Source organism: Sarcophilus harrisii, chromosome 1 (assembly GCF_902635505.1).
Source record: "Sarcophilus harrisii chromosome 1, mSarHar1.11, whole genome shotgun sequence".
Classification (NCBI taxonomy): domain Eukaryota; kingdom Metazoa; phylum Chordata; class Mammalia; order Dasyuromorphia; family Dasyuridae; genus Sarcophilus; species Sarcophilus harrisii.
The window spans coordinates 23967331-23986783 of record NC_045426.1 but is presented as its reverse complement, the minus strand read 5'-3'; the positions used below and the strand labels follow the sequence as shown (position 1 = coordinate 23986783).

The 19453-nt window shown below is 36.2% G+C and overlaps 1 protein-coding gene across 1 annotated transcript in view; it reads left to right on the top strand.

The window, feature by feature from the left end:
- Window positions 1–19453, top strand: part of CADPS (calcium dependent secretion activator) — a 535079-nt gene that overhangs the window by 213138 nt on the left and 302488 nt on the right. Inside the window, 2 exon segments of the mRNA XM_031953509.1 lie at window positions 10813–11046; window positions 16508–16629. Coding sequence (XP_031809369.1) covers window positions 10813–11046; window positions 16508–16629 — 356 coding nt within the window.

Sequence of the window (19453 nt, the reverse complement as noted above, 5' to 3'; positions counted from 1 at the left end):
ATCTCCTTTAATTCAAATTTTTTTCTCTTTATTACCTTAACTGTTTCTAGTAATTTACTGATTTATAGTTATATGTTGTCTCCCTCATTAGATTGGGAACCTCTTGAGGACAGAAACTGTCTCACATAGTAAGCTCCTAATTGACACTTGTTAGTTTGATTAGACATAAGGAGTCAGATGATAAACATCTCCTAACTTCCTATTATTTGCAAGACATTGTGCTAAGTGCTGAAGTTGTACAGGATCCATGACTTCGTTGAAATAGGGAACTTCTAGCAACCAATGCATATCTATACCTTCTTAGAGTTTAGGCCCTCTTTAAAGAGTTGTCTTGAGCACCTTCAAGTCTTCGATTTCCAGAAAACCATGCTAGATGGATTAAGTAATAGCTTGGTTGCCTATAACTGTAAATGCTCTTAGTAACACCTATGAATAAATCAAAAGTTTTGTCTACCAAAGGCATTATTGTCAGGAGAAATCCTGGTAAAGCTAATTCAATCAATTCAACAAGCATGCATTTAAGTGCTTGCTCTAAATTAGGGTGCTGTAGAATATAAGGAAAATGCAAAGCAAACAGTCCTTGCCCTCAAAGAACTTGTATTTTTGGACTTATATTGAAAGTTATCAACCATCTCATAACCCTTTTTGATAATTACTTTGAGTCATCTCATTTAATTTAAGAATATACAAATTTAATGGATATTGGAATAGTAGTATAGTACATGGGGATGTGGGAATAGAGGGAAAGGGAAGGAGTTTAGAATCATAGGATCATACTTTTAGAGGTGAAAGTGATCTCAGAAATCATTTAATCCAAGAAATAGACTAAATTTTGAGGAACCTAGAACCCAAGAAGCTAGAGTCAAAGGGAGGTTGAGCACAGATTCTCTGGAGCCAGTCCCTTGTATCACTTTTCTGATTTTCCATCTGAGTGACGGGGAGGATGGTGACTCAGAAGAATTCAGGAAGTTAGGAGGAGGTTTTTGAGCGGACAGTGATAAATTCCTACTTACAGATTGTTTCATTAAAAATTCAACAGTGGCATGTGTTTATTAAAAAAAAAATATTTACTGCCTGCCTGTCACTGCCTTAAACAATGGCATGAAGTTTAAAGTGGGATTTGAAGCTAGAAAGGAGGAATTTATTCCTTGAGGCTTACTCATACTCACAAACATGTGGCTCCTGGATCCTTAGATATTATCTTTAGAAGGACTTTTTTTTGTCCTTTCCTTTCTAAAAAAAAGAGAGCGTACACAAAACCAACTGGATTGACCCAACTTCATATCCTTACCCCAGTTTTTGCCTTTCATCTAAAACCACTTTCAGACTGAAAGCCATCAAACATAGAAAAGGTCTTCAATGTTCATGGAGAATAACCTATTTGTTTATTTTTAAAGTAGCAGGAAAAATTTGAATTTTTTTATAATCTTGAATATAGGAATTTTTTATCAAAGTTCAAACATCTCATAATTTCCATATTACATCATTATATTATATTAAAACTAAATCTTGGAAGTAAAATCCAACAGTTGATATTAAAGATTATATTTACTATCAACAGTGAAGTTAGCTGTCGAGGCATTATTTACTAATTCTTAAATAAACCAAGGATTGGAGTAAAAATTCAACCAATTCAAAGTTTCTTGTATAGAACAAAGGACATGATATCGTACATATCTAAACAGGTAGACAGACAGAAAGAGATATGTTCATATATAGGTAGAGAGAGACAAAGACAGACAACTAAATGTTTAGAGAGAGAGAGAAAGAGACATACAGACACAGATATACACAACATGCATATAAGGGTGGGCATGGGCTGGGTTATGTATTTATAAAGCAGCTGGTGATATAGTACCTAGAGTTCTGAACCAGAATGGTCAGAATGACCTGACTTCAATCAGGCCTCAGACTTTTATGAGCTGTGTGACCCTGACTATGTAGTATATTCTCTGTTTGCTCCAGTTTCCTCAACTATAAAACAGAAATAATGACAGCCCTCCCAGGTTTGTTATGAGGATATGAGATATTTGTTTTTAAAACATTGTGAGCCCAGTGCCTGGCACAAAGCAGACACAATATAAAGTGGCTTTTTATTATTTTCTCTCCTTCTGCCTGTGGAATTTGGTAGAGATGTTGAACCTGTCTAGTTCTCCATTCTAGGATATATAAAACATGATGTCCAACCATCATCTTGCATCACAGGATTGATATGAGAATCAATGAAAATATGTTGTAAAAAGAAAAGGAAATTGAGTTTTTTGTAATGAGAAAAATGATATATTCTTCATACCAAAATCAGTGGGACCTCTGGAGGCCCCATTAAAGCTCCAGCTCCTCCCTAAGGTTTATTCTAGGACCCCACCTCCAGCATCAACACCCTTCTCCCAAACACACAAACCAAAAATTGCTTTGAATTTCACACAAATAAACAAATACATATGCAAACATGCATATGTGTGTAAAATATTATGTATGTGCATTTATCTGTAGTTTATACACATTTATCCCCTGGGAAAATATAAACTCCTCAGGGGCAGGGACAGGTTTGTTTTTGTATCCTCATCACAATATCTTGCACATAGTAGGTGCATCAGAAATATTTATCAAACCAGTGGTTATCAAAACTAAGAATACATAGAATCATAAATTAAATATATTTAGCACACAAGTAGTCCAGAGTGGTCCAGTCCAAGAGGCTCAGGGTATAGATGAAAGAGCTGAAGTTGAGCGAGATTATGTGTCTCACGGATCATCAAATAGCTTTGAAGACTCCAATTCTAGCACTTTTCCCATAATACATGGAGACTAGCTATGCTTATAGTTGGGAGGTTTCAGGAGAGGTTTCATGACCTTGGCTACATTCAAATTCACATGGAATCATTAAATATGAACGCTAAGAAGAATTTTAGAGATCATCCAGCCTAACAGGCTTATTTTTTAGTGGAAGAAATTGAATCCCAGTCATATCCTTCGAGGTGTTTCAGGTCACACACTTGTGAGTAGTAGATCAGGGACCAGAACCGAGGCTGATGATTCCCTGGTTATTATTCATCTCATCTATACCACACCCAACAAATTATGCCCTATGGTGCTACAGTGAAACACCCCAAAACCACCACTGTCATTGTGGTCATCAATAACCCAGAAACTGGAACCAGAAAGTTGATAGTGAAGAAGAGAGAACTGTATAAATGAAACATGAGTTCACCAGTGGGAAGATCAAAGATGCTGTGGCCTTAGTTCCTGTTCTGACCATTGGTATGAGTCCTAAACCCACATCAAACTGGAGAGAGAAAACTATCTCAAATGTCTAAAGAGCTTATGAGAGTGTCTGGCTTATTGCAGATTTCTGTCACCTTAACAGATGCCCAGATATGTTGATCATGAGTTTGGCATTGCCCAGGACACCACCTGGTTGGCCAAATGAAACTGAATCTGTCACTTAGTGTTAGAGCTAGAAATGACTGACAAGTTGATAAATCTAAACACATAGTCTTCCTCAGATGTGGAAATAGCATGGTAGGATAGAAAGATGACTGGACTTGGTGAGAGAAATCTGGTTTCAATCCTCATCGCCTCTGCCATTTATCATTTGTGACCTCAGGAACCTCATTTGACCTCTGAACCTCAATTTTCTCATCTGTAGATTATTGATTGTCCATATAGAGCTCCTGCATAATAACTACAAATGGTCAGTGATCATCCAGTGGATGTGAGAGCACTCTCCATAATAACTAGTAATGCCATTTAGTTCCAACATAACCACACTGACTTCTTCACCTATTATTTCCCATCAATATCCCTATTCCATTCCTTCTCTGTGCTGTGCCATTTTTCTTTCATGTCAGTCAATCAACATTTATTAATTTCTGGCTGTGTGCTAGACCTTGCTCTAGGCAATAGCTTCCAAGTAGACATGATTTGATCCATGACATATTCAAATCCATATAGAATTTTTGAATGCGAGAAATGGAATGGACTTTAGTGGCCCTTTAGTCCTATTGGATTATTTTAAATGGGAAGCAAGTGACTTGTCCAAAGTCACATTTTCACCTAGTTTTCCTCTTCTATATTCAGTGTGGGCCCCTCAGTACAATTAATACTTAAGTTCAACCATATCAACAGCTGCTCCAATGCCATGAGAAATCTTGCCCTACCTTGACCCCAAGATTACTTTGTGGCAACAGCAAGTACCACTCTATTAGCTCTGGGCTCCAAGATATGATTAGTGAGTAAATCCCCCAGCACAATCTCTTTTTTCATTTTTGATAGTATGAAATGATGAATTACTACCTACACTGAAGCGCTCATTACCCATTCTTCCAAATTTCATTGTTACTGCCAAGTGCCCTCCACCATATTTCAAGTTACCTAAGTTCACACTTTGGTATTATCCTTCATTCCTTATAATTTACTCCATATAACTAATAAGTTGCTAGATCTTATCATTTCTATCTCCATGACATCTTTTGTGTATACATATCCTCTCTTCTCTAATCATAGCGCCACCAGCCTAGTACAAGTCCTCATTATCTCTTTCCTGAACAAGGCTTCTTATTGATTTCCCGGCCTTAGATCTCTCTACTTTCCAATCCATTATGGCATTTAAAAAACTTGCAACATAACTTCTGGGTAATTAATCATTTTATTAATAATGCTAGCATTTTATTAATAAAAAGAATGGCTATTTGGCCATCTGTCTTAGACCAAAGATTAATCATAGGTGTTCCTGAGGGTGATGATCAACTCAGATATGCTAACAATTAATAAGAAGAATGTGTATTACAATGACATGTGAAACCATGCTAATGAAGGGCTGGGCATATACTTCAAAATTGTCCAGCCTTGGACATTTATCCCCACGCCAGAATTTATCCCTATCCAAACCTGAATAAAGCACAATAGACTTCCCCACTGGGGATGGGGGATGGGCTCTGAACAAGATTGATGAGAAATGTAATCCAGTCTTATAATCAGTAATGTCCTTCCTGAGACTTAATAATCTACCTGCATCTGAAAAAAATCTTGGTCCCAATTCAAAAATTTATCATTAATATTAGGAAGAAATAATCCTGTCTCACCATTCTCCATATAGTTGGTGTGATTTTCCTAAAACAAGTTTGATTAGGTAACTTCCTTATTCACTAAATTCTAGCAGTTCCCTATTTACTCTGGGATCAAATATTATTTCATCTTGTTTTATTTCAATTTTAAAGTTTATAATTAATATAATTATTACCCTGCACATCTTCAAAACAAATATGTGTGTTTGTGCATATATTTATATATGTATTCATATATACATCAATACTCATTTTCATTTATTCATTCATTTATTTGTTTATTTTTCTGGCAGACATACATGAATCAAATTTTGGAGAACATTTGCTTAGATGACTTCTAAGTTTTCCTTTTCCTCTAAATTTGTGATTCTGTTTTAGCACAGAATCAGGTAAAGAAACCCCCCCCCAAAGAAAGTGTCCACAATCCCTTCTTAAAGATATAATAGTGACTTAGACAAACTTAAGTCTTTCCCTCTACCAATATAAATATCCTCTAGAATTCCCCTGATTCTTGAAGCTGATTGATGTAAAGCAAATTTACTAATCCTTACAAAACACTTTACATACTTTTTCTCCATTGAGTCTAACCCTAACTCTGTGTGCTATTATAATTCCCATTTTACAGATGAGAAAATTGAGGGTCCAAAAGGTTAGGTGGTTTGCCAGTGGACATAATTAGCTATATTATGATAAAGTATTTGAACACAGGTCTTCCTTATTCCAATTCAAATACTCCAAGCATTCAACAGCACAGAGATATCATACAGAACCTGAAATTCTAGACTGTGAAGCTTTCTGAGGTTCCATCCAATATATATTGCCTGTACCCACGAGATCTAAAAGGTCTCAAACTAGATTTAAGCCAAGCAGTTTTTATTTTCATAGGATATGTGTGGAGGTACCCAGAGAGAAAAGAAAAACAATTTTCCTGAGGAGCATTCTGTCATTTTCAATGGCGCATTTCATGAGATTACCCAAAAACTCCCAACACTACTCAACAAATACATCACATCAGTAGAAATTTTAGCAACTCAACTATCCCAGTTGAAGAGTAATTGGCCCCAAACAATAATGAATGGCCAGAGGTGGTTTTCTTTGGAGGTCTTTGTATGAAGTTGTATCATCTGTATCCCATAAAGCAAAATGAATAACCAGTCCTTTTGTGAGATCAATTTTATTTTTATCTTTTGGAAAGTTGAGATGGAGAATAAGAATGCAATTTTTATAATGTCGATGTAGTTATGTCCTCGAAAATGTGTTTGTAATGGGCATGTCATTTGAAAAACCCCCCCTCACAAACAGTCTCAGCTGACAACACATATTTCCTAGCTGAAGAAGAACCCATGGCAGAAAGATGGCTTTGTTTTCATTTCCAGACTCAGTTTTATGAACTCTTTTTATGATGGTATTACAAGCTGTCTGATTTCTGGGAGGGAAGATAACTCTTTGGGCTTCTCCAAAGTTTTTCTATTGCATCTTATCTGGCTGGCATTAACAAGGCTTAGAGAATCAGAACTGTGGGTAATCATGAGGGCCCCTTCTGGGACATCAACTAGTTAAGGGCAAGCCTTCGGGAAAGAGGTACTTTGTCTTCTGTGCTCAAATTCCTACCCCACCTTGGTCCCTACCATGGAAACATTGAGTGGGAATGTCCTGAATTTTTCGTTTCTTGAGCTAGTTAACTGGGAAGAGCCCAGTCTATACAAAGAGGTTTCTATTCTGTTATTCATTTCTATGGTAAGCACTCACTGAAAAGATTAAATCTACAGGGAAACACGTATAAGTTCCCCAAAGAGAACCCTGAAATGGTCTGGGGTTTTGCCATCATCATGAGCTAGAGATGGGATAAAGAACATAATAGTTTCTCTAATGAAACTGTATGTGCTCCACTAATTCCTCTACTCTTCAGGGTTAGCTTCTTTTGTAGCAAACATTTTCTAATTGGAGGATGTTCAAGAAGCATGGTCCTATCTAACCATTAATGTAAATAGCCTCATTCTGAAAAGAAGACAGTGGTGAGAAAGTCAGGAATAGGTTTTAGAGATCCTACTGTCTTTTAGAGATCATTTTAGAGAATCCAGGATGCCTTTTAGAGATCTCCTACATGGTTAACCCTAGTTCAGAGAACATTAAGGCTATTTCCCCAGATATCTGAAAAGCATATTTCACTTTTCCAGTCAGTCAAAGAGCAAGTATGGCTTTTGAGCTTCTACAAATCCAACCTAGTGGCCATTTTCCAGTTCCTGCAGATATTTGACCTGCTTGTGAAAATTATAGAGCCCTTAACTTGGTTCTGAGCTCTAGGAAGCAGACAGGTGCAATTGAAAACTCCTGAAGGTAGAGTCAGAGAACATGGGTTCAAATGCCACCTTTGTCAACTTGCTTTAATGTTTGGCAAATAATTTCATCTTCATGGGCTTCAGTTTTTCCCCCCAGCATTTACTGTTTAGAGAGAATATTATGTCTTGATCTGAAGGATCAGAATTTGAATTCAGCTTTGTTACTTACTACCTTGTAACATTAGACTTCACTTACATTTTTGGGCCCATTTTGTTATCTGAAAAATGAAGGGATTGGGGCCATCATTTCTAAGGCCCCTTATCACGTTGTCTATAATCCTTTGAGTTGTTCAATAAAGGCACTGGGTTAGATGACTTGTGGGGTACTTTGATCCTTCAGAAAAAAGATTCTTCAGAGAAGTTTGTTACCAAAAATTCTCTCCTCTATTCTCTTGTGGTGAGTCATGATTAATTTCTGTCAAAGCAACTTCTTTCCTTGTTGGCAAGTACATCATGGTCCTCTCCATACAGACTCCCACCAACCTGCACACGTTTGTATACTCAGACAATGCCTCCACCAAATATGTTTTTACCAAGTAGTTTCAGAATGGAATTGGTTCCAGCATCACTGTGTGGCTTCCCAAACCCACAAAGTCATTTATGCTGAGAGTGAGAGCTCCACATTCTCTTTCTAGGGCCCCATTTGATCAGTTCCCATTCTCTAATTCCTCCTCATGGCCTTACATTTAACCATTTTTACTGCAGCCTTTTGAAAAGAGTTCTCTTACTGCCTACTTGTAAAGTGACCACCTCTGAGTGAACTTCACTTCCATCACTGGTAAAATGACAGGGTTGGACTATAATGGCCACTAATCCCTTCAAACTTTAGACATAAGTAAGTCCATTGAGGTATTCACATCCAATGTTCTTGAAACCAGCCTGAACAGTTGATTGCATTGAATTTAAAAGAGATGGTATATTAGAGATGCAATTCTGTCAGGCTTTCTTCAGAGGCCTTATCATCATAACATCACTGAATGTTGGAAAACTGGGCTTCAGAAAAAGCTAAGGTGCCACATGTAACCTTTGAATACAAAGACAATTAAGTGGCATAGCAAATAGAGCCTTGGGCCTGGAGTCAGTAAGATGGGAGTTCAAATCTGGCTGCAGAGACTTTCCAGTTGTGGGACCTGGCCAAGTCATTTAATCTCTATCTACCTCATTTTCCTAAACTGTAGAGTTGAGATAACCATATCACCCACCTTTCAGGATTGTTGTCAGGATCAAAAGGGATGATACATGTAAAGCACTTCATATTACATAGTAGGTGCTTAATAAAAGCTTATTCCTTTCCTTTATTAAGTTGCTCAGGAAAGGGGAATAACATGCATTCACAAATACGCAATTGCCTTAGTCACCTTCCCAGAGATTGACCTCCAAAAAAAAGTGGCAATCTGACATCAGAAGAATATCTCAAGGATCCTGCCAAGGTACTCTGGGAAATCTCAGTTTAAGTGGCCTTGCTAAGAAAACCAGAGTGGATACCAAAGTCTGCAATACTGACTTGTGTTTAACTAAAAGCAAGCAAAGTTTAATTCCTCTTCCTTAGATTTCTTCCTATACCTACATCCCACATATCCACCACTCAGCTACCTTCTTCCAAGATCAGCATTGCTAGGCTGTCACCTCTGTCCAAGGTCATCATTTAACACAAGCTATTCAATTCATTTCAACAAACATGTATTAATCTACTACTTTGTACAAGCTATTATGATTTAGCACTATTGAAGATTAAAATAAAATGAGGATCTGGGATAGGCAATGTGGGGTATATAAAAAAGGCAAATGTTAAGAATAGACTTCATTGACATTCTAGTGAAAATCCTGTACTAAGAAAGAAAAAAAAAGTGTGCTCTAACTCTAGTTAAAAATGGTTTCATGCATCTGTGAAAAATGAGGATCAATTTATATATCACTTCATTAATTTTTCCAATATTTCTTTAAAATGGTGATGATTCTTCTTAGGAATAGCTATCGGCTAAGTTTGAAACTTCTCAGATCAATTCCTTTTGAATTATTGATAGAAGGAAATCACTCTAGATAACCAAAGAAAGAATAAAAACAATCTCTTGGCTTCCATAAGTCAAAAATAACTAAATCAATTATTTTTAACTTGAAATGAAATCACCCATAAAAAATATTTCCGATGTTTCTCTCTGATGATTTCCAAGTGGAAGAGGGAATATCAGAAAATAGAGGGGCTATGATGAAATTCAGTAATCCCTTCGATAAATATTTAAATGTCTCCTCTATGAAAGGCACTTTTATAGGAGCTTATAGGAACACAAAGGAGAATAAGGCACATTTCATGCCTTCAAGAAACCTTAAAATCTTATCTGAGACTTGAAACGCATGCAAATAATTACAAAATATAATAGAAAGTGCCTTCAAAACATTCCATAAAATAACTGACATTTATATGTTATAAATAACAATTATATGATGCTATATTCAGGGAGTTCTAAAAGTTTTAATGTCATTTTAAGTTGCTAGAGGTTTCATATAAGTTTTTGTATATTTTTAAGTTGTTAAACCTTTAGAATAAGCTTTAACAGTTTAAAACAGCATTAAACTTTGGAACATCCTGTATATAGCATTTGATCCTTACAATAACCCTTTGAGGTAAGTACTACATATATTATTAGCTCCATTATACATATGGGAAAACTGAAGGCAAGAGAAGTTAAGTTTATTCCTCAGAGTCAGTGCAAAGAAAATAGATTTGTAAGTCAAGATTTGAAATTGGTCTCCCTAATACTAATACTAATAATGTAGAGAATACTACAATTATCTATCTCCTACAGCAATTTACACCCAATAAAGTGCTAGGTTGATTCGGGCAACAGAGAGGTCACTCCTGGCTGGGGAAAATTTGGAAGGTTCCATAAAAGAGCTAGATCTTTAAAATGAATAGGATTTGGACATGTGGATTTGAGGAAGAGTGTTCTAGGTAAACTAGCATGATAAAACACTGAGAGAGGATATTTGGGTTTCTTCTTGATTACTCTGTGTTTGATAATTGTCCTGATTTTTTTTTAGGAGACAGGTAAATTTGTCTATTCAGCTGGCTTCATACAGTGCTCAATCTATTCCTATGGGAAAACACAGTGGCAAGGAGTTAGGGCAATAGACTTAAAGGCAGGAAAACTTGTGTTCAATTCCTGCCCCAAATACTTAGCTTTACCCTCTTCTGTCTGTACTTGCTTCTTTGTCTGTAAAATGAGGGCTTTGGTTTCAAAAGTTCTTTTCATCTCTAAATCAATAATCGTATTATTTATAAAACTATGATCCCAATCCTTATAGCCATTACAATGTCCTTTGTCAACAGGACATAATCTGTCCAGGTAAAGATATATCATGTTCTGCTACCATTCCCCTCCCAATTAACATTTTCTTTCTATTTTAAGGAGCGCAAGTTTCCTAAATTTGTGTCCAAAGAAATGGAGAATATGTACATTGAAGAGTTGAAATCATCGGTCAACTTGCTAATGGCAAACTTAGAGAGTATGCCAGTGTCAAAAGGAGGTGAATTCAAGCTTCAGAAACTGAAACGAAGCCATAATACGTCCATCATTGACATGGGAGAAGAGAATGAAAACCAGCTCTCCAAATCTGATGTTGTGCTGTCCTTCTCTTTGGAGGTAAGAGCCCCAGAATGTAAGTTCTGGATCAGTGGAAAAAAACAGTGTGATTTAAATGTAGAATAAGTGATTCCTTTTGTATCTGCTACAAACCACATGAAATTATTTCCTTAGAACTAGAAACGAAAACACTTTTTAGGAAATTTTTTTAATCTTTTACTATTTTTTTGTTTTTATAGTCATCTCCATTTCTGAATATATCCCTCCATCCATTCCCTACTCAACAATTCTTCTCTTAGAACAACCAAAACACACACACACACACACACACACACACACACACACACAGAGAGAGAGAGAGAGAGAGAGAGAGAGAGAAAAAAACAATTCAGCAAAACCAACCTACATACCTACTAAATATGATGATGTAAGCAATATTCCACAATCACAGTTCCCCACTTTTTTATTGAATTAAGGAAGGTACACTTTTCTTTCAAATTTTCTTCATATCCAACCTTCTTAATCATTGTAATTATGATGAAAACATCTATTTGAAGGAGGCTCTATCAAGGTCGATCTTATGTTAGAATTAGAAGGCATAATTCTAAAGTAGTAAGACATTTTTTTTTCTAAAATCCTTGAATCAATAAATAGTTTTAACACTTTAATAATAGGATTTCCAAACATAATGGAAGCAACTTTTAGGTTGGTTAATGATAAGCAGTGAATTTCCTTTTTATAGTTTCTATTCTCTTTGCCATAGAACATGATTGACTTTAACTAAGTTAGCCATTGTTTTCAATATTTTAGGATCTTAAATAAGAAAAGAATGTGTATATTTGAAGAAAAAAGTGTCAGTGATCAAGGCATTGATCATTTATTCTTTTGATTGATTTTTTTCCCCACTTAATCACTTCTCTTTTGAGTGATAGATATATTAGAAAGTTGATCGAATCCCCCATTTCTGGCACCTATTGGATGTGTGACTCCAGGTAAACCACTTGGCCTCCCTCAGCCTCAGTTTCCTTATCTGCAAAATGAGGTTAATAGTTTCTGCAGGATGTCCATCAAAGAAGTGCTATGATAGCACATATTTAATGCTCCTCACAAACCATAAAGTACTATATAAATGTCATGGTTATTAAATATCATTGTTGAATTGTATTTATCATACCTAAATGATTAAGGATTTGAACTATATTGGTAGGGAGAAGAAATAACAATCCTTTTGGAAAAATTTCTACATGTCTAATGAAGAGTTTTAAAGGATGAAATTAATTTTTTTGAATCACCGTAAATCATGCTGTGAATTAACCACAGGAAACATATTTTTCTGTATCCAGACAAAGTCAGCTTAGTAACATTACAGAATGTTTTCAAAATGCATTTTGCAGTCAGAGGATAAAGGTTTGAATTAAATGTAGAACACTTGGTGTGTGAAAATCAGCAGTCTAATTTCACAGAAACCTTCTTTTTTTAAAATGCCACTGCCTGAGTTTCTCTTAGGTGTCTTTGCATTTGATTATTACCAAATAAAAGTGACATTTTTCCTTCATTCCCTCCTGTATTCCTGTAGGAAAATTATTGGCTTATTGGTTTTCATAAAGCTTTTCCATTTTCATTTTCCTAACTCCTTTTTCTGCAGTTACTGATTTTTATCAGCTCCAGTGCACGCTTGTTTGGAATTTAGATGTGTTAGGATTGAACAGCAATCCCAAGTGGGTATGATTGTAACAGCCTTTTAACTTGTAAGTACAAGGACACAAATACCCCAGGGGTCACTCCACAACTTTTTCACTAGAAGATTATCAAATAGCAGATTGAATAGAAACTGTCTCCAAGAATGTCTATGTGCCTGTGTGACTGGAGAGGGGTGGGAGGTGGGGAATAGGGGGAAGAATTCATAGATGTATGGGAAGACTTATGAACACATTCAGAGGAAGACAAAGGAAAACGATTAACACAATGACAGCAATGATGAAAAGAGAACACCAACAAAAAGAAAATAAAATTAAATGTTGTTAATTACATGTTATATATAAAATGCCCATGGTGTGTGTGGGGGAGTGTGTGTAGGGGAGTGAGTGTGTGTGTGTATATGTGTATGTATAGAGTACATTTATATATAATATATATTATATGTATGTGTGTATGTATGCTTTACAAATTGAAAGATGTCATAGATCTAAAACATGTGAGATATTTTACACATAAACACACAATAATAAATTTTAATGCAAAATAAAGAAGAAAAGCCATCTGACATAAGGGACTGTGGATATGAAATATTCTATATATATCAGAGTCAGTTGACATGTTCTGCTGAATCACTCATTTTTCTTTTTGTTTAGACTTTTTTAGAATGCATGGCTATCAGACTTTAAAAGGGGCAGAATACATCAAAAAAAAAATGAAAATGATTGTACACTAGATTGTAACAATGCTAAAGGAAGAGTAGTTATATTTATATTTGAGAAATAGAGAAAGGTCTGGGCTTGGATACTTTGCCTACATAACTAACAAGATTCCCTTAATAATTAGTGAAGAACATCGAGATTTATGTCATTTAAGGATCATTTAAAGGAACTGGGGACATTTAGTGGGTAGGGAAAAATATTTGGTGTGGAAGATATCAAGAAAAGACAGATTTTCAGATATTTAAAATCAGCTCTCCCCTAGGAGAAAGCTTTTATTGTTGGCCCAGGATAGCAGAAACAAAGACAATCAGATTTCCCAATTCACAAATATAAGCTTGGTGAAAGAAAACACGTTTTTCCACATAGAACTATCTAAGAGTAAAATTGACTGTTTCTCCCTAGTATTCTTCAAGTGAAGGCTAAATGGTCACTAGTTGAAGGAATTATGGGGTGGAGGAAGATTCTCATTTACACATGAGTTGAAATAGCAGCCTTACAAGCTTTTTTCAATTCAAAGATTCTGAGAGAGCATCTACTTGCCTTCAAGTGAATTTGATTCATCAGACCAGGAATGCCAGAGTGCTGAGCTTTCTAATTTAATTGATGAGTCACTGGGAGTGAGTGATCCTGGAAGATAAGAGAGTTGCCTCAGAACTAGAGATGTCAAATATTTATTTCGAACAAAGAAAAGAAGGCAGTTGTTTAGATCTGTATACTGGTGAACTTGACTCTCATTCCTGACAAAATTCTAGTATGAATCATTTTAAAATATCAGTCCTGGAAAAGTCACTAAAAATCATTGTGGTTCCATTAAGAACAGATCATACCAAACTAAAGTTATTTTTTGATTCGACAAAGTTAATATACAGTTAAATTGCAAAGTTACTATAGATAATATAGACTTGAGTTTCAACAAAGCATTTGTCAAAAACATACTCTTTTTGAACAAAATAGAGTGATGTGACATCCAACTATAATCAGATACATTCAAAATTGGTTAGATGTCATGATCAAGGAAGAGTGGTCAATGTTGACCCAGATAAAGGTCTCTAATGGGGTACCTCAGTGATCTGTTTTTATTTTTATGGTGTTCACTTTTTCTTTTAATCAGTGACTTAGATGAAGTATATAAATACCTCTCAGGCTGGCAGACGATGTAAATCTGAGACAGGTTGGATTATTACCACATTGGTTGTCTGAATTGCAGCCCAAAAATGTCTCAATAGGCTATAAGAAAAGACCAAAACTAATAAGATGAAATGGATTTAGAATACATATAAAACATTGCACATTTTACAGAAAATTAACTAGAGTGTACAAAATGAGGTAATAGTTCATTTGAATAAGGCCAATGGGTTTTAATTTACCACCACTCTACTAGAAGTGAACAGCATGACAAAACAGGCCAAAATTGTAATGCAAATGTAAGCTGTGTTAATTAAATTATAATGTGGAGAGCAAAGGAGGTGGTCACACTCAGGATTCTGTCATGATTAGACCTCTTTGGTTCTGGGTACCACATTTTAAGAATGACAAACTGAAATATGTCGAGAGGTAGGCAACAAGGATGGGGAGAATGCTGAATGTCATTTGATGTGAGGATCAGGTGAATGACCTGAGACTATTTGTCCCAGAGAAGAAACTATTTGGTGGTGAAATGGAACAGAGAGACAAAGGACATAAATGCTGTCCTTCAAATATAAAAAAGAAATTAGACATTTCATTTATCACAAGGACAAAAGGAGAAGTGCCACATGAAAGCTACAGAGGAGAAGGTTTCAGCTTAAAACAGAAAAGTTTTGTAGGGATTAGAACTGCCCCAAATTACTCTGGTTCTGAATTTCATGGAAAAGGGAGTCTGCTCCACAGGTGACTACTCATTACTGGGTTATTAATGATATGTAAATTACAAGTGGGGTAAGCATTTAATAAAGAAAGCCACAGAGAAGCGGCTAAATGGTTTGCTGTGTGTGTGGTCTCAGAAAGAGAAGCAAGTCTGTATCAAGTAAAATGCACATCTCCAGAAGTAATGAGATCTTCATCTCTGTGGCTGTGAATCAAAACTGGCTAAACTTCTTTCCATATGACAGCCCAATTTACAAAAGTTCCCTGAGCCACATCCATCAGAATTAATCATCATATAGTCTTATTGTTGCCGTGTATAAGGATCTGCTGGTTCTACTCATTTCACTCAGCCAGCATCAGTTCATGTAAGTCTCTCCAGGCTTTCTGAAATCATCCAGCTGGTCATTTCTTACAAAACCACAATATCCCATAATATTCATACACCATAATTTATTCAGCCATTCTGCAACTGATGGGCATCCACTCAGATCTGGACATTATCTTTAAAGAAATTATAAAAGAAAATTGCCCTGATATTCTAGAACCACAAGGTAAAATACAAATTTCATAAGACAACTCTCTTGAAAATACTTGAAGATAAGTATCATGACTGGATCTCCTCAGCCTTCTCTGTAGATTGGCTATCCCCAGTTCCATCAAAATCATCCTCATATAATATGGACAAGAACATCCATCACAATTTGGACTTCCTTCCTCTGGATGTTCACCAGCCTACAGGGGCCCAGAGACAACAGTATCCAGATATGGCCATGCTGTTGTCCTTTGTGCTATAATAGTTCCACATAATAATCATGTATTGAAATTATTCAGCAATTTCCTAGTTGATAAACGACCACTTTATTTCTAGTTTTTCCCTACTCCAAAGAGCACTGCTATAAATCCTTTTTCCTCAGTATGACCCTTTGTTCTGTTGTTGACTTCATTAAGGTATATGCTTAACACCAGAAATCTCTAGGTCAAAAGATAGGAATGATTTAATGGTTTCTCTCATTCCATACGATTGTTTTTGGGGGATTTTGTCCCAGAATGGTCGTATCAATTCACCATTTGTTCCACTAAGCTTTCCAACATGAATTGTTGTTTGTTTGTTTCTAATGATCTTTGCCAATTTGAAAATAACCTGTTCTTCTTAATATTCTTCCTTACCCTATAGTAGATGCACGCACTCATATTGAAGAAGACAACAGTGAATTCTGGGTATAATTTGTTCTGGTTTTTTTTTTCTTCTCCTTCCATAGGTTGTGATCATGGAAGTTCAAGGCCTAAAGTCCTTGGCCCCCAATCGCATTGTATATTGCACTATGGAGGTAGAAGGAGGAGAAAAACTTCAGACAGATCAAGCGGAAGCTTCCAAACCAACGTAAGTTATGTGTTCTATGGCTGCCCTTTGGGTGCTCTGGGGATGAGGGGTTATTTCCTAGGTGGACTATGGTAGGCTGCAATGTCAGCCTCTATATATTAGATCTTCTAAAGAATCCTTTCTAACCCCATAGACGCTTTCAATGACAATTTTTAACTACATCATTTTTCATCTGGAAGCTTTGGACAAGATATCTCCTTTTCAAGGCAGAGAAGACTAAACAGGAAACTCAGCAGCAATCCTATTAGGAAGAGCATGTGTTTCCAAATGGAATATTTTATTTAAGTACCTTAGGAACTGCTTAGTTTACTGAATGTAACTCTTGGAAAAAAAAAAAAGGTGACACTTTTAATTTTAAATTGTAGTTGCTGAATTTACAATTTAAATTTACAATTGTAGCTGTTGAATACACTACAGCAATGTCAGGAATATGGGTAAGACATTTTCCTTTATACACTACATAAATTAATGGCCCAGTCAGTCAAGAAGCATTTAAGTGCGTGATATGTGCCAGCCACTGAGTTCAGACCTGGGGATACAAAGAAAGGCAAAAACACACCCTAAGGGAGCTTATATTTTACTGGGGGAGACAACATATATATAGTTAGCTACTGCAAGATACTTTTCATCTAGTCATAGAAGCTTCCCTGCTCTTCTTGCACATAACACTTTACCTTCCTACTCTGAGAAGTTTTGCTGTCTATTCCCCTCTGCCTATGATTCTCTCTCTCTTTGCCTCTGACTTCTTTGGCCATGTTCTAAAAGAAGCCTTTCCTGGTCTTCCTTCATATCAGTGCCTTCCCACTAAGTTTCCAGTTTATCTTGGATATATTTCATTTGTACATTGCTTTGTGCATGCTCTTTCCTCCCATTAGAGTGTAAACTCCTTGAAGTCAGGGACTACTTTTGCCTTTCTTTGTATCATCGGGGCTTAGCATGCTGCCTCCCACATAACAGGCACTTAATCGATGCTTTTTACTTGAATTACTAATGAAATTGATGGAAATCTTAGAAGAGAAGGCACTGGCAGCAGGACAGACTGGGAAAGGCTTCCTAGATAGAAAATGGGATTTGAACAGTCTTCAAGGAAGCCAAGGAAGCTAGGAAGTGAAGATGAAGAAAGGGGGGACGACATTGCAATAATATGGGAACAGCCATTGAAAATGCAGAGACTTATGATTGAAGGTTTGGTACTCTGGTCAAATTACATTTGTTTCAGGACATTAATTCAACCATATCTTGAGCACATCACATGCTGAAGAATCCTAGTCATAGCTACAACGAAAAGGTGAAAATGGTCATTGTTCTCAATATTCTACTAGCAGGAGAGGCAACATTTTAAAAGATAATGAAAAGATGAGAGGGCATGAACAACTCAAGGATCAACCCATCAACAAGAATTTATTAAATACTTACTATTTGCTTGGAGCCATGCTAAGATCTAGGGAGTTCTTGCCCATAGGAGGAAGGTAAAAGTTTGTCATAGGAAGTAACATCAAAATTGAGTCTTGAAGGAATTGAAAGATTCTTAGAGGTGAAGAAGGAAAATATTACAGGAATTGTAGACAGTCCCTGCAAAGACGGAGGAAGATGGTGGACATGCCGATTTGGGGGACAGCAAATAAGCCACTTGAGTGCATGAAACAGAGTCATGTAAACTAAGACCATAAAAGGAGGCTGAAATAAGATTATGAAAGGCTTTAAAGGTGAAACTGAGCAGGGCCTTTTTTTCTAAAGGCAATAGGGACTCATCAAAGATGTTTGAGTGGGAGAGTGATGTGTTCAGAATGAGATTTTAATAAGATTATTTTAGCAGCTGGATAGAAGACAGATTTGATATGGGAGATACAGGAAGCAGAAAGGAGATTTGCAATAGACCGCGACAATATTGATGAGGTATCAAATTAGAACGGCGGCTGTGTCAGTAGAGGGAGAGTATGACTAGTGCAATTCCTAGACCTTGAAAGCTCCTAAGAGAGGTCATCTAGTCCATCCTTCCCTCTACTTTAGAACTCCATGTAACAACCCACTATTCCAATATAAGGAGAATTTTATAAGGCTTAAACTTGAACCCTGTTCCAAAATTATGATTTAATTTGAGACAACATAAGTAACTGCATGTTTAAGCAGGAATAAGTTGGACAAAACACTAGATGAATATCATATGTCAAGAAGGTATTGGGATCTTACAATCCATCTTAAGTTTATTGGAAGGAGTAAGCCAAGTTCTACTTAATGAGTTAAATTGCTGAATAATTAAATAGGGAAATGAAATGTAGTTTTTGCTACTTGTTCACACATTTTCAGTTCTCTTTCATGCTTTTCCAGCTTTAAATTAGCAAGTAATGAGGTTTCATTTTTTCTCCCAGTGAAAAATTACCCATTCCATAGGCAAGAATGACATAACTTAGCAAATTTTCTGCCTTATCATGATGTGTTGCAGCTACATCTTTTGGGGAGGGAGGGGGAGAATATTTGGTTCCCATTGTGGTAAATTCTGTGGTAAATTCATTATTTTTCCTGAAATAATGTCCCAAATAAAAGAGAGAGAAAGCGGGGACAGAGTGGGAACACTACAGAAGGATCTCTTATCCAGGTATTCCAAGCTCAATCTAAAATAATTTAGTGAGGAGGAGAGAAGAAGGCACAAAGAGAAGGTGAAAGGAAAAGAGAAGGAAGAGGCAAAGAATATTAAGCAGAAGAAGAGGAAGAAGAAAAAGGAGCAATTGAAAGAAGCAAAGGAAGAAGTGAATAAGAAAGAGGAAGGAGGGAAAAATGGAAGAAGATGAGAAGAGATAAGATGAAGAAGGTAGGAGAGGAATGG